At 31.5% G+C, this 24451-nt stretch overlaps 2 protein-coding genes and 1 pseudogene across 2 annotated transcripts; 1 reads left to right on the forward strand and 2 right to left on the reverse strand.

Annotated features, from left to right (window-relative positions):
• Window positions 1-644: 644 nt before the first annotated feature.
• Window positions 645-4055, reverse strand: LOC128170605 (uncharacterized). Its single transcript, XM_052836384.1, has 3 exons — window positions 3870-4055; window positions 2614-2776; window positions 645-1519 (listed from the first exon to the last, which is right to left on the reverse strand). The coding sequence occupies exons 1-3, from the start codon at window positions 4017-4019 to the stop codon at window positions 996-998; spliced, it is 837 nt and encodes a 278-aa protein (XP_052692344.1). The 5' UTR covers window positions 4020-4055; the 3' UTR covers window positions 645-995.
• Window positions 4056-6136: 2081 nt separating this feature from the next.
• On the reverse strand, window positions 6137-8930 carry LOC128174212 (perlucin-like protein; annotated as a pseudogene).
• Window positions 8931-10110: 1180 nt separating this feature from the next.
• Window positions 10111-18203, forward strand: LOC128170606 (uncharacterized). Its single transcript, XM_052836385.1, has 4 exons — window positions 10111-10191; window positions 14147-14336; window positions 14854-14964; window positions 18142-18203. Exons 1-4 carry the CDS (start codon window positions 10111-10113, stop codon window positions 18201-18203), a joined length of 444 nt encoding a protein of 147 aa, XP_052692345.1.
• The last annotated feature ends 6248 nt before the right edge of the window (window positions 18204-24451 follow it).

The raw sequence follows: 24451 nt of genomic DNA on the forward strand, positions 1-24451 counted from the left end.
GAACTCGTTAACAGGAAAAGGTATAAACAGAGAGAGAGAGAGAGAGGGAGAGAGAGGTAAGGCAGGCAGGCAGGCTAACCTATTTATCATGCATAATCACATAAAGATGCATGAAAAAGAAACAAACGAAATATCCGGACGAAATAGACTAGAATGAATACTTAAAAAATCAAACATTCTCTAAGTGTTCGACTTTCAAATCAAATCAAATTAAAATCAAAGTTCCGTGCTACATTATTACATGAATGCGATATATGCTGGCACGATAAAAGAATTGTATCGAATTGAGGGATTCAGTGATCATTTAAAAAAAATATTCACATGAATTTTTAAACAAGTTTTGTTTTGATTTTAAACGAAATTATCACGTTCATTTAGATTTTAAATTCAAATTTTCACTTCAACATTTAAAATGTTAACAAAGATATGACGTAAGCTTTATTTACATTAACACGAATTTTAAGCTCTGTATCTCCTTATTACACAACCTCTGATTCTCAAATTTTGTTTGATCATTGGAAATGCCTTTCGTAAGCATTGTAATCATTTAAAAAAGGAAACAGATTACCAAAATCCTAACTAACCATGCCCTTTTATGTTATATTGTTATTGTTTATCGTAATGCAAGACCCATGTTTTAATTATTTATACTGCTTCTTTTATTAATATTTGTAAAACGTAAATACTCTCATTAATGAACTAATTGTGTGAATTGGTTTTTAGAAGTAGCTGATACATTTCTCAAATAATGACAAAGTATGCTTATGATGGTAAAGATTTATTCTTGAATTATTTTGAAAAAAATGCTCATTTTTACCAAAGACAAATCATGTAGTAAGGTATCAAAATACTATTTCGAATTATATTGAAATAAAACACTTCCTTTTTACCAAACAAACAGTAACCTTTACGTATTTAGATATTAACATATCGTAAGAATTATAGAAATGAATGTTCATTTTTATTGAAAAAATGAACAAAAAACCACTGTGTATTTATATATCATAAAACCAATAGTGACTGGCAGCTATAGCTGAATAATTGGGCTCTATCACATACAAGACGAAACCGAATCTCTCTAAGGTGATGTTATCTGCCTTCATTGCAGGATAATTCAAAACGGCATAGTACACGCCCTTTTCGCTCCTCGTATAGTAGGTGTCGACGTACTTAAAATACTCGCGAATGGCTGGGTTTCCAGGATAGTTTAAATCACGTGACCCCCATTGAATAGAGCCACCTGATTGGTCGACTAATAGACAACTAAAGTAAGTTGATAGTTTGTCCTGATCCGCACAATTTCGGACCGTGGCAACATATTCTGTGATATTACCCCTCTCATACTTTTCCACACCGACTTCGCAACTGTTTTCAACGAAAACTGTTTGCGCACGCATGTCGTAGTTGTCATTGGAGATTAGGTTGACGGTTTCTCGTGTGGATGTTGACTTCAAAGTTATCCACTGGTCGTATTTGTACTTCCTGTTTGTGAAAACTGCTTCAAACATATTATTTTCACCTGAAAGTAAATATTGCTGTATCAACATCCACGTGTATTGTCATAAACATGTATAATAAGTACATGTGCATTAGCATGGGTTGATTAAATAAATCCCCATGATTTTTTCAATGGAAAAATAACAATATTTCAAGAGTTTAATCCTTGCCAATTGCAGTCTCACGAAGTAATTACAATTCACTTCAATACATTTTACATAGATAAATATTTAATAAATACGCAAATGGGTACCCGAAACAGGAAAATAAACAAAATACTTGATCTTAGAGGGATCTATCAACTCAAGATCTATCCCACAGTTATTTAAGTGTCATATACTCTACGTAATGGTTAAAGTTGTAGCAAATGAGGGGCTTCATTTTCCAACAACATTTTTATCTAGTATATGTTAAATAGAAAAAACAATGATTTATGCAACCACAATTCTATAATTCTGAGAGAAGTGATTGTTATGAAGTGGGATCAAACTATTTTCTTTTCAATCTGTTGTAAGGTGAAAAGTTGTTCTATCATGATTTGCAAAATCGACCAATATTTAGGGTTTTTATATTTAAAAATGCGTCTGAAAATTCATAATTTATTTTGAGTTGAAAGAACACTCTAATATCAACTAATTCTTTATTATCTTTCTTAGGAAAACGAGTGGGGTGGATAGTGCATACTCAGTATGCGTTAAACATTTGTTCCTTTTTTTAAATATCAGATTGATGCATACATTAGCAGCCCATTAGTAATCTACACCTACACGTGTGTTAACCGTTTAAATCCTACTTTATAATATCAGAAAGAAATATCGTTGCCAAAGTAAGCAATAATCTTATTACAACTTCAACCTTATTGATGAGTATCTGATATTGTGGAATCGTCATTGTTTGTGGGCGACCAATGTTCGTGGCTTTCGTGAGTTACCCTTGCCCCACGAAATTATATCCCCACGAATCTAAAGACACCATTTTTTTTCATTATTTATTAAAATGATCCCGATTACATTACCAAAAACATTACGTTCTAACGAACCAGAAAAATACTGGCCACCCACGAACATTAACCCAACGAACAAAAATGATTTCACAACACTATGAAACAGTACAGACCTTGGGTGATGACGTCCACAGTTCCCCTGTAGTTCTTTATCTCTGTATCAGCAGGAGCACGGAAGTAGCCCGTGTAGGTGGAGCTACTGTCGTTAAGTGGATAGGTTGTCATGGCAATTGTTTGTAATAACGGTTTCTCGAGTCTACGCACAGTTTCAGCAGCCTGAGATGTGAACAAAAACAAAATCATAAAACCCTTCACTGGTGTTCTACAATAGTTTTGTTTGTTTGTTTGTTTGTGTTGTTTTGTTTTTGATGTTCTGTATAGGCAACGTTTCAAACAATATGTATATTATTATTCTCTGTTGTATCACTCAATACGCATTTCTTTTTACATTTAATCAATATGTTTCATAATAAAAAAAAATTAAAATGCGTCGTTTTATAATGGCGGTGAATAAAAAATAACTGGAAAATGTACCTGAATTACCATTAAATTTGATTAACGTTAACCCTAATTTTTTTATTAGAATTTAAACATTTTACTGTGAAACGCGATCCCTTTTTAATATGAAGCACATGTTGATCTGAAAAAAACATTTTATTACAGTAACAATCGATTCGTAATATCTTAAGTAATAAGTCATTTATTAGATGTTAATCTCTATATGTAATTGATATCACTAATGAAAGTAAATTTTGATATAACTCTGTGTATTCTTACGCCGCGTGGCGTCATATAATTAAACATTAAGTAGGTTTATGTTTGCTTATTGCTTTAGTGAAAAAAGTTGAAAAGTTTAGTGTTATAATTGTTAAGCATTTAACGCCGTTTTATATTTTCCCATATGCCATCGCTAATCCTGACAGATACACTCTAACAACTAGGTTAAATTTATTACAATTTTATCATAGGCTTAAACATTTGTAAAATTAAATTCATTACTCAAGAATGGTTACTTATTAATAAAAAAATTCACCATTTATTTTACATTTTACGTATCTTAATCTAATTATTAACATTTCTTTCTGATAAATGAAGAATTCAACGTTTAATACATGTAAATTTACTTCTTTTAAATCACTCTTGATAACAAATTTTATTAATAAAAGATTACTTTATATATTTTTATCGGTTTCCCGACTGGATGAAAACCTCACAAATTCAAATTTAATTTCACAGATTTGAAAAAAAATAAATACATTTTAAGCACATTGAGTTTGTTTAAAAATTATTTCAAAACGATTTTTAAAAAGTACAACACTAAAAAAATAATGTGAAAAAAACAAAGTCCTAAATAGGAATGTAAACTTACAGAGTTAGAGTATATTGCCAGGAAGATCCCGAAAACTTGAACAAGAAACACATGCAAGCCCCTAAATGCCATTCTTTTATCCTTGTGTCTCTGTGAAGTATGACCGTAAATATGGCTTACAAACTTCGATAGTGTCCAATATATTAACATTTAATATAATAAGATAATTTATGTACATTAACACCATGTTAAATTTATGTTGCAGTTTCGACATAGGAAATTCTTTAAATATAGGTATTTAACATTAACGATAAGATCATATACTAGTTTGGACGTATAAATGCACGGTATAATTTGAGAGACAATTTTCGCCTGTGATATTTCCTATATCAAGCATAATTAAATGTGACAATTATCTATCAGATTAAATTATGTTATTTTTCAAAACCATCTGCTTCATTCGCGCAGGCACCAGTGCTAAAATCCCATAATTAGGCTTAAGTGATAAAAGTAATCAAATCTAATCTAGCGAAACATCGGTCAGTACATTTACAAATAACTAATTGAACTTTAAAGGGACATGATCACGGTTTTGGTCAAAAATTATTTTTCTCATTCTAATGTTCACAATGCTTCAGTAAGGCATTTTAAAATAGGCAACCACAGTTTAAGCGCCATTTGTTGAATTATAAACAATTTACAGATCAAGAGCTTACAATTCTCTGTTATGTAAACAAAGCTTTTGTTTATACATTTTGAATGTCGGAGAACAAAAATATTTACACCTAAAGTGAATGTACTAAATATTGGGATATTGGGAACATTAAATCATATATAAAATGAATATCAAGATTTAAAAAATTGTTAGATTTTTACTGGTATATTAAAGCTATGTAAACAAAAACGGGACACGAACCTTGTTTATATGACAAAGAATTGTTAGCCCTGTACCTTGCTCAAAACTTTACGACTGACTCTCGAATTTCATTTGATCATTAGAAATGTATTCCTGAAGCATTGTCAATAATAAAAATAGAAACATACAATTTGACCAAAATCATGACCATATGTTCCTTTCAATGAAATTCAAATGTTTAATGTATGTCAGACATTATCATCGGTAGATGTTTTACTTATTTAAGTTTTCCATTAAAAGGCGATGTTTTGTCTGATTTTTGACCTAAGAATGTATCAACAACTTTTTCGTTTAAACGAGCTTTCATCTGTGTTATCTTGCAAGGTTTTGTAACATTCAATCAATTATTAAATCGGGTACTTTAATAATAGTTATCTCTTACCTAAGGGTCAAGTCATTTTCCATTATCTTGTATGGTCTACTCATATTTAGTGTTGTCATATAGTTCAACGAGTTCTAACTGCATTTCATTTAACAAATTCAGGGAAAAATGACTGATTTAATGTCTTTTATTTTATTTTATTTTTTTTAATTTAAACAGGATTTTTTCAGAAAATTTAATTTTGCTAAACATTAACGTTTACAATAGTTAATCGGCAGTCACAATTCAAAGTTAGACTTTAGTTAGTATTTAACCGAATTCCATCCGTATATTTGCAACTCACAACTGTATATCGACGCATTTTTCAAAACTATATTATGTTAGAATTTCAAATTTGATTTTAAAAAGGTTAATTGCACGTAGTAGCCTTGAATCATTTAAGGTGCTAACAACAGTTCCTTAGAAAGAATAATAACCTTAAAGCGAATTATATGATAAAGGTTAAGAACTAATCATAAACACAAAGCCAATGAATAACCAAGTTGTCTACAGTTTTTCGTAAGGAAGGGTTGGGGCATGTTTTAAACGAGAGACTGTGATACCGGATTTATCTGTTGGTAGTTATTACATGTATCTTATAGCATTGCGATCATCACACAAGTGGTAGTTGTCCATTTTATTTCATGAAAGCACATTTTATTAAGGTATTTGACAATAATATTACATTTTATAGATGACCAATCATGCATAAAACGCTTTCTTGTTGTATGCATCTAGGTTTTTTAGGATGTCAAATCATGCGTGCCACCTTGTGAGCTACAGCTGGTTATCTTAAACAGGTTGCCCCCACTTCCTGCAGGGCCCTTTTGAATTTCTTATTCTAAATATCTGGTCAACTCTTGTCAGATGAGACTCACGTACCTGTGACCCCGTGACAAGGCTTTACTATATAAAGTTATTTGTTTCTTTTTTTATAAGATCTAATTTTTTGTTTCAATTGTGGAAAGGAGGGGGAGGGTGGTATTAAATAACACATCCAGATCCAAAATACATTTAAAAAGAAGAAATCACAATCAATTTTTATTACTTTTCATAAAATGATTTTATTAAATCAATTTTTATTTACACTAGTTTATTTTGTTCAGATATTCATACGTGTAAAAGTCAACTGTCGCATATCCTTGCCCACTTCTTTTAAAGCTGCGCTGAGGTCAAAAGAAGCAAGGCTAAAAATACATACGGATACTCAATATTTAAAATTGAATAAATTAACACATTTATATAAGAATTACTTACGATCTCTCATCAATAAGATGAGGAGTTTTTAAAAATAGAAGTATGTGAAAAAAAATCATATGTACCGCAAATAAATCTTGCATTTATTTCCTAAAAAAAAATCCACATAAGCCAATCAAAGATATAGTTAAATGCCATTTTTGTAAAATTCACAGACAAATACACCTCTTTATTCCGGTAAATGAATAATTTACTAAAAACTTTACCAAACGTATGTTGAATATAAACTTAACAATCAAGACAGGCGACCAACTTGCACAGCTTAAACATTTAATCACCTTTAGATTATTTTTCAACCACCTTTATATATGGGAAATGGCAAAGTTTAATCCTATGAAACGACTTGACGCTTTTAAGAAATGAAATTAAAGGATAAAAAAAATAATACATACGTCGTTCACAGATGTAGCCAAACATTTGATTGCAGTAATCATTAGACCATTGGTAATGAAAATCCTTCCTCATCGCTAGACAATGCTGTTTTCCTGTAAGTGTGTATATAGTATGCATATATACATGTAGAAATTAATGTATCTATCAGTATTTTAATAACTTTTTATTACTAATCAAACATTCACAAATATAGAACTTTATACAAAAAAACTAACAAATTTAATCATAAGCATGCAAACAGCTAAAGAAAACACTTAAACCTGATATTTTAGTACTCGGATTATCCAGCGAAGTAAAGTAAAAAAAACGTGAAACAAAAGTATTAGTACCTGGATTGTATGAACGAGTTATAAAAACGTAAAATATATAAGTACCCGGATTGTCGGGTTCTGTACGATACCAATCACTGTATCCAGTTTTAATGTTTTGTTCCGTTTGAACCCAGTACCATTTCTTGTCAGAACGAAATTGGTCGGTAGCACCCAGCCAAAAATAAAGACTTGCTGAAAATTTAAATAAATACCCTCGAATTTTTATTGTGCGACGCTTGCTTTGTCGATATACATGTAACACTTTAATTCTCATTTAAAAAGAAAACTTAAATGAAACTGTATGGACAATATTCCTTTTATATTATATTTTACTTTTAAACGCAAATGTCCTCCATTCATTTGTCTTATATGTTTAGAACCAAGTAACTATGAAGTAATGATTTACATAATGAAATACTTTTTGGCGTTTCATGATAAAATTACAGCAGCGAGCATTATAAAAAAAAACAGAGGAGGCGTTGGTTGATTATGTATTTTTCTTCAATGATTGCATCTTTCAGAGACCGAATGAGAACTCGGTAAGAAACATTTAATTTGTTTATACTCCCATAAATATATATACCGGTAAATTTGTCATAAATGGTGAGTTTTAGTACTTAAGTTACCAATACTGTTAATGTACACATTACTGTGTACCACTAAAACTAATTCTAACTTTGCGATGGAGTTCAAGTTTATCAGCTTTTGTTCGATCAAAAGTAAATTATCAAAGTTTTATAATAAAAAGTACGAAATATACATCAGTACTGTATGCAGGAAAATATTCGCCACCATTTTATTTCGCCCCATTTGCCCTCGTTGTTAGAGGGCGAATTTAAGACTAGACGAATTCTATACTGCAAATAATATTTTTGTTAACACAACTGCGTCTGGACGAATTCAAGACGGGACTATACCGTTTGCAATTATTAAAGGGCGAAAATAACATGGGGTGAAAATAACCCTATATACTGTAATTGAGGTTTAACCGTTCTATACATGTACAAATTGTATACCTATTGAAGTGAAAATGGACTTTTAATGAGCTAAACGATGAATGCTTATACTTATAAGAGGACAGGACTAGATATGGCAGATTTTTGGACCGAGTCTGTATATATAAAAGTAAAAATCAATGTTCTTCAGAAATAGAAGATATCTTTTGTTGGTGTAAAAAAATCAATACTCACCAAACTCATGATATAATCTTGACTTTATGAACATATTTTCTGACTTTGACTCAATGGCTGCCAACCATCAACCAACCGAAGCACAGCTGTCCTAAAAACATTGACAAAGAAATGCATATGATAATTGTTATTAACATAAATAAATCAAACAAAACAATTCAATTATGTTTGTAAAATATGATATGCAACTACACATTTAAAATATAAATACACCAAATTCATAAATATAACTTTATAATTTGCTATATACAATCTCTAAAAGGAATGCAAACTTTATCAATAATGTACAACTGCTAATATTTGAGAAATTTATAGATGCTGTAAGTAAATAATTAATAGAACTACAAATATACGTTTTTTTTTTCAAATATCCTACCAATGAGTCTTTCCAGTTCAATTTGTTCTTTGAGAACAAGTAACAGGAAACGCCATGTTGCTCCCATCCGACAGGACAACGATAGGAGAGAGCCTCTATGTACAATGTATAAAACACATATCAAACACAAATTCCTTGGTTTGTCAAAGTGTCATCGACTGATGAATATTAAATAGGAACACACAGTTTAAAAAACATACAAAGTTGTTCTATTATTCGATGATATTGGTGACATTTATTCCAGGATTTAAAAAAAACAAATGGATACCTTGAATAGAGACCACGAATATTACGGCGAGAACCAAAATATTGCACATTTTGCTTTATACTCAGAGAGCTTTATCAGTCATATTTATACTAATGCAATTTCATTAGTTAATTTAACAGTGAACGCGCTTATAAGTATACATATCACGTGACACATTTGGTACAGACGATCAATGTGAAAGGTTTAAGCGAGTTCACACCAGGTAACATAATGGGGTGGGTCAAACAGATTATTTTACAAATAAAAAAAGAGGGTAATGAGGTCTATTTTTTTCCTCTCAATTCTACAATAATTTTACAAATACTATGATGACGAGCTAAAAGAAAAACATGCAACCAATTGATTTAAAGGCATTAAAAATGTGGAGCGAAATTAAAGGTATACATAGATTGTATGTAAACAGGGTATCACTTCATTATTTTTCATATGATAACGTATAATAATATATAGCATATAATTTCAAACTGCAGCATAAAATCCATGGTTTATTACGTTAAAATTTCGTTTTAATTTTTACAATTTTTCTCATTAAAGAAATGAATGAAATTTTTGAAATATGCCCATGTTATCCAAAAATTTGAAGATGATTTCCTGCCACAATGCAGTGCGACTTTCCATAAAAAATGGAAACTGATTGGTTGTCATCTTAAAATTGAGCTATCCTTAAAAAATTGGACGGTTGCCTAGACCGTTTTATTCTAAGTTTTCTTAATACATCCTGCAACACCTTGACACCAACGGCGTTAACAAATAATCACCTGTTTTGAATTATTTAATGAACATTTCCAACACCTTCCAAAACTACGTTAATTCTATATGCTTGTTTCTTAATTGCTTTCATTTTCAATGACCCGAATACGAAGCTATGTTGATTAGCATATTTGTAGCAGTCAATTAAGAGTTTTTACGTGTACATGTTTTACTTTATCTTCCTTGTAATTATGCAGGACAGACAGACATAAATAAAATATATAAATGTATTTTGTAAGTGAATGTATTGCAATGCAGGTAATTCTCTCGAAGAGAGGAACTGGTTTTCAATTAAAAATCGTCAATGCATCATTGGTTTTTATGGATAAATGTTTACGACCTATTTTTAAAGAGCATTTACACACAGGCCATAGTGTTTAAAAGACACTCCATGTTTCTGTTTCAGTTATTCAGAAGAAAAAATTGATTTTTTGAAACGTGTTGAAATTAAACCTTCAGCCTGTTTATTGAGAGACAACATGGATCTGGCTTCAGGATTTCGTCTTTTGCTTTTCGGAATGACATCGCTTCTACATTCTTGTTTACTTCTCTACGAGTGTGTAAGTAAAGCGATTTTCCTATTCAAGTTGAATGATATTTTTCATCTATATAGAAGAAATGAAGTGGGCAGAGATAATTTATGATGGCTGAAGAAGGTTGTCCAGAGCTTATGTTTAGGTTCATAATATGTGAATTTGTGAATTTAATATGTTTGAGTATTCCAGACAGGATGTATTGAAAAAAAATAACTAATAATTATTATTTTTTTTAATATTTGCTTTATTTCTATTATTCATTATATACAATTGTTCATTTATTTTTTTTTACCTTTTTAAATAAATTACACTGCTGGTTTGTATGACAATTGAAAGTAAATCATTAATTGGTAAGATTCACTTTGTTTGGTCATCATACCTTTATAGTGTATTAAACGTTCCTTAATAGTTTTTTTTTCTCAGAAAACAATTAAGAGGCCCACTTGGCAACAACTTTATGTTATTAACCACTTTCATGTTTCAAAATGGGCTAATAGAAACTATTTTCTCAAATAAAATGTAAATCTATATCTAAAAAAAACTCTACTGACTTTGAATTTGCCTGAACACATAAAACACTTTAAACCATTAAATTAAGTAATGCTTATTTGACTTCAGTTTTCCTAGTTTTTTGGTTTCTTGTTTTGTGATAAAGAAAAAGCAGCAGACCTCATCTAGCTGAGCAATGTTTATAAAATTAAAAAGCATTTGGCATTGTTAAAAAGTGGCCGATGTTAAGGAACAAAAACATATATTCTAAAAAAATGGTTGCGTGAATTAGAAAAACAATAAGAACTTTTAAATTGATTTAATAAAGAAGAAAGGTTCAAATATATTCATACAAAGGTATAATTGGCATGAAAAACATGAATTATACATTTGTATGTTAATTCAAATTCTATTCTTGGATCAACCTTGCTTCAGGTAGTTTTGATAATTACTGTTAAAGATATCTTACTTTCTAGTTTTCCTTTAAAATTTACATAATGTACAATAAAAAAATGATTTTTTTTATTTTAGTTTTAGAAAAAAAAAATCAATGTTGAATGTCTATTATGTCTATTCAGGGTGCATCTTCCAATACATGTTCAATTGATTGATTTTTGCCCATGTTCAAAAAGGTTTAAATATGTCTTTTGAAACTTTTCTTTTCTTTTAGTATACAGAACATTCAATAGGGAACACACTTTTCTAAAACGTAGTATGAGAAAATTAAAACGATATATTTGTCTTGTATTAGAATAGTACACTCTTACACTCTTCATTTGGCTCTAAAATGTTTTCATTTTCAATGACGTTGTTATCACAACGCCATGTTGATAAGCATATATTTAGCAGTTTAGTTAGAGTTGTAAATGTAATACTTTATCATTCTTGTAAATATTTAGGACAAACAGACACACACGAAACTTGAGAAACGAATTAAAATATGCTATCTTAAACACTCGAATCAGATGAATTAGACATGCACTGATAACATGTTTCCTGTTTACAGCATCGTGTTCAGATGGTATATGGTCATTGTATACATGTAGATTTGTATTAAAATGTATTTAGAAAGTACATGCATTGCAATGCAGGTATTTCTCTCGGAGAGAAGAACCGGTTTTCAATTAAAAACCGTCAATGTATCATTGATTTGTGGTTAAATGTTTACGACATATTTTTAAGGAGCTTTCACAGACAGCCAATACGGTAATAAGGTAATTCCATGTTTCGGTTTCAATTATTCAGAAGTAAAAAATGATTTTTTGAAACGTGTTGAAATAAAATTTACTGCCTCTTTATTGTAAGACAACATGGATCTGGCTTCAGGATTTCGTCTTTTGCTTTTTGGAATGATATCGCTCCTACCCTCTTGTTTACTTTTCTACGAGTGTGAAAGTAAAGTGGTTTTCCTATTTAAGTTGAAATGACATTTTTCATCTATATAGAAGTTAAAATTGTAAAGCACATATGTATTAAGTTTAATTAGAATGGAAGTGGGGATCGGAGAGATAGTTTATGATGGCTGAAAGAGAGGGTTCAGACTTTGTTTTTAGTATTATTATTTCTGAATTTAATAAGTTTGAATTTCCATCTAGAAGTCTGTTGCTTCCTTTATGCAACTGCAGACGTATCGAAGAAAATAACTTATAATTAATTTTAATACATGTTTTTTTTTATTTGAATTATTAATTATATAAATTTGTTCCTTTATCAACTTTTCCAATTTATACTGTAGATTTTTATGACAAATAAGAGTGAATCATGATTTGGACAAAGTCACTGTGTTTGGTCATATATTTATAATGTATTGAAAGTTGTTCGATGATTTGTGCTGACGAAACATATTAGAGGCGCACTAATCAGCACATTAATGTTATTGATCAGTTTTATCTTTCAAAAAGGGCTAAGTGCAACTATTATCTTTAATATAACGTCTATTCATACCTTAAATTAAAGTCTACTGACTTTGAATTTGCCTGAACACCCAAGAACATTTTACTCTAGTAAATTGAGTTAGGTCTTATTTGTCTTCATTTTTTCTAAGTTTTTTGGTTTCCTTTTTGTGTGTGAAAGAAATAGCAGCAGACCTCATCTAGCTGAGCATTGTTAATAAAATCTAAAATCATTTTGTATTGTTTATAAATTGACCACATGTTCAGGAACGCAAACATAAAATCTAAAAAAAAATTAACCTTTGTTTAAATAAAAAAAGTGATAAGAACGTTAACATTGATTCAATTAAGAAAAATACTATAGAATTTTTCATGCAAAGGTCAGGTTGATCAAAATGTAATTCACGTTTAGGTAGTTTTGATTATTACAACTGAAGATATTTTATTTTTCTAGGTTCGTTTTAAATTTACTCAACAGGATGATTAAAAATGAAATTAAAAAAAACGATCAATGTGGGATGTCTATTATGTCTACTCAGGGTGCACCTTCCAATACCTTTTCAATGCATTGATTATTGCCCATGTTCAAAGGGCTTTAAATAATTCTTAAATGAACTCTCATCCTCTTTTGGTATAAAGAACACTCAATCGGGAACGCACTTTTCTAAAACTTAGTATGAGAACATTTTAATGCACATATTTGCCTTGCATGAGAGAAATACACTCTTAAACCCTTCACCAGGTAGGTATTGTTATGCTGTGGTGTCAAGTGTGTAGTTTTGGGCCAGTCTGGCACCGGTTTATGTAACATTTGTTTGCTAACGTCAACCACACTCAAAATAAAACTCGTCATGCTCAATATCCTATAGTGAACAAAATCCATATGTCATCTATTTGATTGAAAGCTAGACCTTGGCCTACATACAAAAATAAAGAACGTTAGCGACAACATAAATAAAAAAACAACAATCAAACGTTACCATACTCGTAATATAAGCCCTTTCTGGTCGCCTTATTGATATTAAAAGGCATAAGTTCATATAAATTTCGATTGTTAACAGTGTTTTCTCAAATACTTCAATAGTATGCAGATATGCTGGTATTAAGAGAACCCATTGTAGATATATTTTTTCAGCTGTTTGACAGATAATTTGTTTGCATTGAGTTAATCTATGTTATTGAGACAATTGTTCATTTATTTATATGAAATATCACACTACATATGTATCTTGGGAAGAAATAATTAATCTCGGCCTAGTTATGTTTATTATGATTTTAGAAAGGAGATCAAGAGCTAAGCTATTTATTTCTAAAAATGGAGGCATTCTTAAAATACTTTAAGTAAAAGGTCCTCAAATTATTCCAAGATTATATTTTTATTTCTTCATATTTTATTGAATATGACTTATCACATGCCTTTCCGTTGTGCTAATCAAAATTAAGCTTTTCAAAACACATTTTTAAGCAAAAGTTTAAAGAGGTTATATATTAAACTTAATGAACCGCTAGGTACCTTTTATTTCATATAACTATATTTTGATCTGGAACTGGTTGCTATTAACAACTTTCTCATAGTTGACTGAAATATCTATTTTTAGAAAAAGTTCGATGGTTATGAGTTTCCAGTTTACTCAACAAAATACTGTCCAAGAAACGAAACAGAGTGGAACCAGAGGTTTTCTGCTATCAACTGTACAAAAGATAATGGATACATGTGTTTACCAAACGAAAATATCACGGAACTGTTAGAGTTCTGTTATAAATATCCTTTCATATTGATACAAGAAGGTAGGTAATACGATTAATGAAACGAAAGCATTAGCTCTATCTTGAAATATGTTAAGCACAAAATCTTCAAACTTAGTCGTAATGTTTAAGCAAATTCGCTCAATTTGAAAAAAAAAAATGGAAACTGTAAAAAAATGTACAATCGCAGAGAAATGTATGAATTAATTAGTATATCAAACAGAGCGTTTAAAATTTGCTATTTTTATATACATGTTATTAGGTGAATAATGCTCTAAATTTACACTTTTGAATTTAAGTCGGTCGGAACAAATTATTTTCTCCGGTATGGACTATGAACGACTCATATTTATTATGACGTGATGATGCATCCCCCCTTAAAATATGAAATGTTTCATAGTTTAAGTATGCTTGAAAATTTAAAGTTCGAAGAGTGTCAGGAATAATTATACATCTTTTTTAAAGTTTGTTTTTTAAAGACACATTTCAAAACACTAATTTGAAATATAACTATGGTTTCTAAAGTAATTGGATTGCTACTAATTGCTTTTAATTTCAGATATTTGTTTGTATTTGAGAAAGCGCTACTCAGCTGTGGATTCCTACAACTGCACTAGTTTCCTGTCTGGATGTCCAAACACTTCTCATGTCTCATACAAGCTGTTTGAAAGTATGTTTCAAATTGTAAGACGTGCATAAAAAAAGGGAAAATAAATAGCTTATCAAAACGTATAAAAAAAAATCAGGGGTGCTTGGAGACGAGATCCCACATTACCACCCGCTTAAAACCCAATAAGTATTTCTCTATTTAAAAAAATGTGATCAAAGCATACTGTGGTTTCATCAATATTCGTTAAATACTAATAATCGTGGATTTCGTTGTTAAGATAATCCAGGAAAATAAATGTTCACTGACGTACAATTTCTGCTAACAGTTTGCATTTAAAACAATCATTGGCCACGAACTTACGTATTCTTGAAACTTTATTTCAATTGAATCAAAAATATTGATCCCCACAGATATTAATGAAACCGCAGTATCGCAGCAGAGGATTTCTAAATGTAGTCTTAAAATGTAACTTGATACAGTGGGGATACAAAATGGATCTATTGTGATTTTATCAGTGATGCTCTTGAGAGATGGTTTGTCCCTTTATCTTAATTAATTGTCACTTATAATTCAATGTCGTCTTTAATTTTATCAGGTCTAGCCTCTGTTGTTTTGAAGATAAACTCTTACGCTGTTCTGTCACGTAAGAACGCCCTGGTCCGGTCTTGCACAGTATGGTTATTCTCTTACATTAACAACAACTCCCAGGAAGATAGTCAATGTGTACGTGTATTTGGTAAAAGACTGAAATATAAACAAAGGATACAATGAAACACTTTGAATTTCATACAAAATAAATTCACACACCGTTAATATATAGGTATCAATAATAACACTATACATAAAGCTTATGACACTTATGGGCTTCCACAGAAATAAAATTTTGCGGCATAACACTTGGAAACATAGTTAACCACAAATATTAGCTCAAATCCATCAGAAAACATTCAAGATAACTTGTACAATTATCAATATAAAGTTCAGCAAATGATTCACAGAAAGTTGATCAAATCAAAACAAGCCTATGTTTACATTTGTTGAAGACGACAACACTGTAATAAGAAAGCTTCAAATATTACACGTAAAAATGATTATGGCTACTGTAAAGGCTATAAGCATGTTAAAATCATCTTTTTACAGAATAATAAACAAGTTTTAAATCATTACTTACTCTGTGGTAGGCTAAACTTAGCAAAAAATGCAGAGCGCGGTGTTCAAAAGTATAAACAAATGGCGGGCTTCGTATGAAACTTTTACCTAAAAACACAAGAGTGTTCTAAAATGAAAATTTAATAATAAAGGTGGCTCTATACACCACTTTTTGATGACGCAGTACGCAAAAAAGTAAATCTGGAAGCATGCAATTCCGGTACTGGCTGGTTAAAACTGAAGCGATATGTATGGGGACCGCTCTTTTGAAAAAAATTGTTAAATGAATAGATTTAATTTGATAATTGAAAAATTCATTACTTTCAAGTAATGTGGTATATGACACCTTCACGTTGTGTGGTATTATTTATCGAAATAAACAATAAAATCAAGTATATATTTTTAAATAGTTTCTTTCCCATCATCGATATGTTACACCGTAGCGCAGTGGGTTAGTGGGTTCACTAAAAACCTGTAGGTCATTAGTTCGATTCTCGTTGAGAACAATGAATTTTTTAACTTTCCAAAATTTTATAAAAAGTATTTTTCGGTTGAATACTATGAAAGAAAATTCTAAACCGGTGAAAGTATTTCAATTATAATATATTTTAATGAACAGTATCGACAGATGTTCTTTACCACCTCAAGGGGATGGGAGGGTGGCATTGAATTTCTCTCAGGTTGGGATACATTAATCCTGTTAGCCTAGTCAATTTGTCCCTTTTATTTATTTGACTAAGTTTTGCATTAAAGCGAATATATTCAGTTATTCAGTAAAATTCCACCGAATGACTATTTTTCTCAAATTATTTTACTTTAAAAATGATGTCTGACAATTTTCTGTTATAAAGTTGAAAAGATTACTTTCGGTTTATTCCTTTATGTGCTTCAAAAAGGGCAAGTCAAAAGGAGACATTTTTTTCAATAAGAAAAATAAAAAAAATTGCAATTAATTAAGCAAAACAATTTCTTGAGTGATAAACTCAATCTATTTTTTTTTTTGCATTTCCGTACAGCAGACAACATTTGTTTACGTTTTAAAGCGGCGTAGTAATACACTTTGTAAGACAGAATAAGTATTCCTCATAAGGAAATGATTGGCTTGTAATGTCTTTGGTCAGCTCTGTAGATGCAAATACGAACAAATTAGTTTTCATTCAATATATAATATATAAAATATATATATTGATTTCCGAAGTAGCAAGGCGTAAATAAGCTTTACTTTTAGTAAGCGAATTATACTTCCGATCAATATTCTTACGCACATATGTTAAGAAAAACGTGATTTGAATCATTATGAATATAACTGTATAACTATTTCTTTTTCAAGGCAAACTGATAAGAGTTACCTTTTTTTTTTTAGTAATCTACGTGTAATTAAAGATGACCATGACGTTTTCATTATACATTTAATAAAGTAGTGCAAGACGCAATGCGTGTGCAAATAGTTAAATTTGCCGAATGCCTCATATGGAGCAAACTCTGTTCAGCCGAAGCCGGTGATAATGCGAGAAACACACGTCCAGTCCTGTCATGTGAATATACCCATGTTATCTTCCGAAAATGAAGGAAATTATCAACAACGAAGCAAAACATTTTCCTATATATATGCTACATATATATGATACAATATGGACGTCATCTTGATATTGTTGTATCCAAAAAAAAACCCCGGAGATTGTCTTGATCTCTTTGTAATAAATGACACTTTTATCCATATCGATGTTAAATGACATTTTGAAAAATCATGTTGGATTGCTTGGTTTGTGGAAAACAACTAGCAACAGTAAACTTGTCAATAACTTGACTGGAAATGAATGTCTGTTTAATCTTGTTTTTTAAAATGAATATGTGATAATCTGTTTTCTTCCTTCACAATGCATAACGAGGAAGCAATATTTTTTATGGTAGTAAAAGTAGTCGTATATGTGCATATGTAGACACTTTAATTGAGAGTCATACATTTTTATTAACCATAGTACAACCATTGGCATTCAGTCAAACATATGTCTTGTCCTTCATCAAGTATTCAGATTTAGTATCTTTTGTAAAACACGGTTATAGCAAACATTTGCATTTTCCTTACAGAACATCATTGCACATCAATAGGTAACGGCTGTTTCCTTGCTGAACGATCTTGTCAAAGGTAAGACTCAAGTTGTCACTTCAAAAAAAAAGTAAAACATTAAATTTTTCTTCCAATCACCGTATCCTTGCGTAACAATGTACACGGTGGAAGATGAATACATAAACTTTAACCCCAGATACACCGAATATGAGAATAAACAACAAGAAATAACCATTCTTATCCAGGTCCAATCAAGGGTGTATAGGGGTTTACCCCGGGTTGTATTCCATACATATATGGAATACAACCCGGGGTAAATCCCCGTACACCCGTGATTGGACCTGGATAACGAATTTATTTCCTATGTTATACAAATCTTAAACTTGAAAATCTTGTCCAAGATAAATTGACGATAGATATATAAATCACACAGTACGAGGGTCAATCAAAAAATACGTGGACAATGTTCCTCTTTACTTTTTTTTCGACAAAATTTAATATTTCTACATAATTATTTTTTAAACCATATTTTTATCTTATATGTAAAGTTTCATTGCATTTAATCAAAAGGTGGTCATCATATTTAAATTTCAAATACACATGTATTGTAGTCACGGCGCATCCTCATCAGCACTTTTACGTCAAAACCCGACGTCACGGCAACTTGTGTTTTACAGCTTTTCAAAGTACTCCTCTCTGCATTTCACACAAAGTCTGTGGCGCTTGACCCACTCATTAAAGAAATTTCTGTACCACCTGTCTTCTAGTTTGTTTACAATTGTTCGAGTAGCATAAACTAATTTTTCGGTGTTCTCAAATTTTCTACCACGTAATTCAGCTTTCACTGTCGGGAAGACCTTGAAATCCATCGGCTATAAGCCCGGGCTGTATGATGCGTCATCTACACGTTCAAAACCTAACAAATCTAAATCAATGATAGTGCTTTCAGCTCGGTGAGCAGGGGCGTTGTCTTGATGCAAAAGAAAGTGTTCATTTTTTTCTGGGCCGCTTTTTCCGTATTGCATGGACAAGATCACGCCGAATTACTTGTTATAGAAGAAAATGTCATGATAATTTTCATTTGACAATACAATGTATCTAGAATTTACTTGGTTTTTTAATGCACGGGTGGTTGAATTAAAATCATTTTACAGTGTGTATATTTAAAAGAGAATTTTAATTCTATTCCGCTTTTATCTTCTTAATGTAACTGCAATAATAATATAATAGCTAATTAAATGCGTTCTAAAACACGGGAAGTGAAATATTTTAACCTTTGCGTAATATTCTGCATTGACTGTTTGCCCGTGGGGTACTGCATGCAGGAGTAGCATTCCAGAAATATCCATAAAGAATATAAACATGTTTTTCCTTGCAGACTTTTGAACTTGAGCTTTGAGGGGAGGTGGGGATGATTTTGTTTTCCATGCTGAGGACTGTTGCTTTGTCTCGGGATCGTAATGGTGCAACCATGTTTCGTCAGTTGTGACAATTCGTTGTAGAAAATCATCTTCATTAGTATACCGTCTCAAGAAAGCCCTTGATAGTTGTACTCGTTTTGCGTTGTCATGTTCAGTCAGTAGTCTGGGTATCCAGCGAGATGAAACTCTTCTCATATCTAAATATTCTGTAAGAATTGTAAAGGCGGTGCCATAACCGATATCAAACATAGACGCAAGTTCAGCAACAGTGACGCGCCCGTCACTTTCCATGACGTTGCCAATTCTTTTAATCAGTTTTCTGCAAAGAATTCTTTTTTTCCAGGCCTTTCGTCCTCCAGTACAGAGTCTCTACCGTTCACATGATTTACTCATTTTGGACATTTTTCCTGCTTCTTCCATCATTTTTGCAGTCTGTTTTGGTGCTTTACCAAGCGCAACACAAAACTTACAGCCATTCTTTGCTCCGTGACGTCGTCCAACGTCATTTTTTTGCTTTTTTAATAAGGAGTACATGTTTTCTAACACTGATATTTTATCAACGGATAAACATGTTACGTCATAATTCAGCAAATATATAGCTGTATAAATTTAATTTTGATTTGGCGCCATATAACAAAGATCTTGTCAAAATGTTGTATGATGAAATTTTTGTAAAAAGCTAAAATTGACCGTACACCGTGACCGCATTTCTGAAATATTAAAATCTTAATTATCTATTGATAAATTGGAATAAACTAAAAATAAAATGTGCAATTGGTAAGGATTTATTGCTACAGTATGTCTTTAAAATTTGGTAGTAATATGCCGTAAAGTAATAACGCTATGACAAAAATCTTCGTATTTTTTGATTGACCCTCGTATAACATATTTTATTGATTAATCATAATAAGCAATGTATTTTAATTCAAATGTTAAACATGAATATGTTTCACCCATTTCTAGGTGTACTGTAAACAATAATTGTATTTGTGATGTCAAATTTTATTTCCATCAGGCTTCAGCAGGTGGTACGGAAATTTACACCTACCTTGTTAACCAATCAGATCTCGCATTCTAGGCGGCATAGGAAATTTATTATCGATAATAAGACTATATTAACATTTAGTGGCGAGTTTTGTCACAATCTATTTATACAAAGTAAGCCCATACCGGCGAAACCCAAGGAACACTACCCACCTACAGGGTTGTCCTCTCCTGGCTAATGGCGTGATAGTGTCCCCACTGGCGATTGTGGCGGAAACAGTCCTCTAGCTGCCCACCAGAGTGATTGCCACGACCAAAGGAGGAAATCAAGTTCTGACTCGGGCCCTAACTCTAAACTGCCTCCCCTGGTTTGTCCCAGCTGGTGATACCACACCGCACAGGGTTTAACCCCCCCCCCCCCCCCGAGTTTTGAGACAGACATTTGAGAAATCCTCCTTAATGGTAATCCCTGGACTCCGCCAAATGAACTTGCTTCTACGAGTTAAACCGCCACTAAATCGCGCTAAATGTGTATACTTAAACTGTAAATTATTTCACCCAACAAGCCTTACCATAAGCATAATAAATGAAAAAGTGCACTAAAATGTAACAAAATTGAACGTACATATATTTACTTGTCATCTGAGAATACAGTGATGTTTGATGATAAACACACCATGGTTCCAAGGTCCCCTCTGAAGGCTTTTGAGGAATACTGCATTGCCTAAATCTTTAAGATGTGTTTCATCATATCGGAACAGCTGTGCCATCAATCTTGCTAGCTGATTTTGCAAAGTACCAGTACAAACGTGGCAACATGTCTGACCAAATAATAGTCATACCTGGGGCCAACACTTTGCAGCGTTATAAAGAGCATTTAAGGCATCTCACTTCTCACAATTGATTTCATTGCGCAGATGATCATTATATTTTAGATGAATATGATTTTATCTATTAAATTATCACAAAAAGATTATTATTTCATTATTACACAACAGTCATAAATAAAATTTATTTGCATTTAAGACACAGAAAAGTTTTTGGGGAACAGTTTTTTCGCGCAGAAGGTTGTTTATCAATTTTCAATATACTTTTCTTTTTATTATACTCTATTTATTATTCACATTTTTAGCTCGCCTGAGCTGAAAGCTCAAGTGAGCTATTCTGATCACATTTTGTCGTCCGTCTGTCCGTCCGTCCGTCTGTCCGTCCGTCCGTCTGTCCGTCTGTAAACTTTTTACATTTTGAACTTCTTCTCTAAAACCGCTTATCCAATTTCAACCAAATTTGGCACAAAGCATCCTTATGGGAGGGCGAATATAAATTGCAAAAATAAAAGTCCGATCTGTATTCAAAGCAGAGAAAACCTTGAAACTGTAGAAAAAGGGAGGTGCATCTTCTTCTTGAAAATCTTCTTCTCAAGAACTACTGATTCCAATTCAACGTAGTTTAGCATAAATTATCCTTATGGGAAGGAAAATATAAATTGCAAAAATTAACTGCTAATTCTGTTTCAAATCTGTGTTATTGCGAAAATAATAATAAGGGAAAGGTGTATTTCAATCAGTTTAATACCTTCGGGTTCGGCACCCGGTAACGTGGGTAGGCAAGCCTTGGCCTGGGCAAAACAAAGATTGGCAGTTATTAATCTGCCAATCTCATTAAAATTTTTGGATACTTGATGGGCCAGTATATTTGTATTCGCTGTAAATGTTGCTGCAAAATAATGCGTATTTGGAATTGACAATTGTCGATCTGCCTTGGCTTTTATTTTGCCACGGCCCGGGTTTTCATACCCATTTTACCAAGACTCGTATTCCATACTTCTAAAACGAGGTTCTTTGTTTAAAGCAGCCATTACATGATACGAAAAAGGGTCGATCTGACTATGATGAATTTGATTGTTGTGCAACAGTTCGCGTATGAAGGGAAATTTTTGAAACATACAAAATATATTGGTGCCGATTTTGTGAAGTAAATTGAGGCTAAATATTTCAATGCGTTGACAGTTTTCACACATAACGTTGGTGTTAGTTTGTTCTGATTTTCGTTTCGTTTTCATTATTTCTGCTTTGTAACCTGGAAACTATCGTCTGTATTTCGTGATTTTTACGTATCAAATCAAACAGAGACTTCGGTAAATCAAACAGTTAACTGTTTATCTGCGCAAATTAAGCAAAATATGATGTATCAAAAAAGTACTGAAATACAATTCATTCTATCGGTAATTCGATCGGCATTATCTTTTGCGTAATGGTAGATTAATGCAATAGGTTTTGTTGTGATGCTCGGCATTTTCTCGAGTTTATTCAGTTTAAATAAAGGTTGATATCGCTGACGGAAATATGTAGGTATATACATGTATATATATGATTCATTTCGAAAAAATAAATTGTGTTCTTTATTTGTTATATAGTGAATGTTTCTTGTGTTTAATTGTTTTCAATTTTTATTTACTAACCATATTTGAGTGTTAAGCTTCCAATTATGAGCAAGATACAGAGATATGCTCACAATTCTATGTTTGTTCACAGATCTTAAAAACTAAAGATTAAAAAAGTAAAAAAAATTGTCAATATTTATTAAGAAAATTTTCAAAGTCTGTTCTTCCAGAAACCAACTTTAACATCTTATTGTATTGTAAACTTAACCTTTTTTCGTCATTATTACTCCTACTGTACATGTGATCCTTCACTGTGTTTGTGTACATTTGTATAAACTGATTTTGAACTTCAAATACCAGTGAACTGGTCTTGAGTGAATAAAATAATTGAAAATCTTAGGCCTTTCTTTTTCTCCATTTTAAATGCTGAATAGGAAATACCAAGTTAAAAATCATAAGCTGAATGTAATAAACTCATGTGAACAAAATATGACTCAAACCTAGGCGAACTGTGAGCTCTGTATCTTGCATTGCTTATAATTCTACGATTGACGCTGAAATTTTGGTTGAACATTAGAAATTCTCTATGAATTAGAGTATGTTAAATACTTGTACAAACAAAATAAAAGAATGATAGTCTGTATATACCTACTCTCTGGGGCCATCTCTTTATACAATAAATAGTGTGAAATCTACATCAATTTTGATAGTTTTTCAGACACGAGTAAATAAAAACGACATCTTTAAAACAGTTTCCATAGTTCTGACACATTTCTGTTGCGGAGATAAAGTAATTATCGCTATTCCTTAGAATATCACAGCGGAAAATTATCCTGGTTTGTACGCGAAGTAAATAACAGTCATTTAATTATAATGGAGAAGACAAATACATTTTTTGAATGTTTTTTGTTTTTAATTTGAGGAAGGAGCACATCTATACATGTTGGATTTTTTAAATAAAAAACAATAACTATTATATCTTTTTTAATACAATAACACTAGTAAGTAGTTGATGAAAAAAATGTACCTATATGCTCTCATATATTTTGATCGCTTTACAATGTGGGGGGGGGGGGGGGGGGGGGGGGCAGAAAAAATAGTATAGGGAATTGGAAGTTAACAACTAAACAGTGTACCCCTGCCAAATCTTTAGTTTAATATATTGCGTAGGATTTTCTTATTCTGGTAAAAAATAGTATTTCATGAAGGTACAATGTCAAAGATTACGTGTATTCAAAAATACGTGTAAAATTCGAATACTTTACAATATTTATTTTTTGTTATTCTACCGAGGGACCATATGGCACAATATCTTTTGAACGCCCATTGTTGCTCAGGTGAGCGATGTGGCCCCATGGGCCTCTTGTTAATATAAGATAGGTTTGTACCATATTCTATAGGTTTGGTGTTACATATACAAAATTAAATCTTGAGAGAGTGAAAGAGGTTCAGCATAAAATTATGCATATATATGGAAAATGTCTGAAATGTTAAATCCAAATTTTGCGAGAATTTTGCCTTTGAAGCCATAAATCCAAAATT

The sequence above is a fragment of the Crassostrea angulata genome, chromosome 2 (genome assembly GCF_025612915.1).
Source record: "Crassostrea angulata isolate pt1a10 chromosome 2, ASM2561291v2, whole genome shotgun sequence".
In the NCBI taxonomy this organism is placed as follows: domain Eukaryota; kingdom Metazoa; phylum Mollusca; class Bivalvia; order Ostreida; family Ostreidae; genus Magallana; species Magallana angulata.

Excerpts from the sequence above, each read along its gene's own strand:
- LOC128170605 (XM_052836384.1), bottom strand. The coding sequence starts at position 4,019 with ATGTTAATATATTGGACACTATCGAAGTTTGTAAGCCATATTTACGGT. Across the intron at positions 2,777-3,869 it reads TGGCAATATACTCTAACTCT|GCTGCTGAAACTGTGCGTAG; the intron begins GTAAGTTTACAT and ends TTCACATCTCAG. Across the intron at positions 1,520-2,613 it reads TGTGGACGTCATCACCCAAG|GTGAAAATAATATGTTTGAA; the intron begins GTCTGTACTGTT and ends ATTTACTTTCAG.
- LOC128170606 (XM_052836385.1), top strand. The coding sequence starts at position 10,111 with ATGGATCTGGCTTCAGGATTTCGTCTTTTGCTTTTCGGAATGACATCG. Across the intron at positions 14,337-14,853 it reads TTTCATATTGATACAAGAAG|ATATTTGTTTGTATTTGAGA; the intron begins GTAGGTAATACG and ends TTTTAATTTCAG. Across the intron at positions 14,965-18,141 it reads CTCATACAAGCTGTTTGAAA|AACATCATTGCACATCAATA; the intron begins GTATGTTTCAAA and ends TTTTCCTTACAG.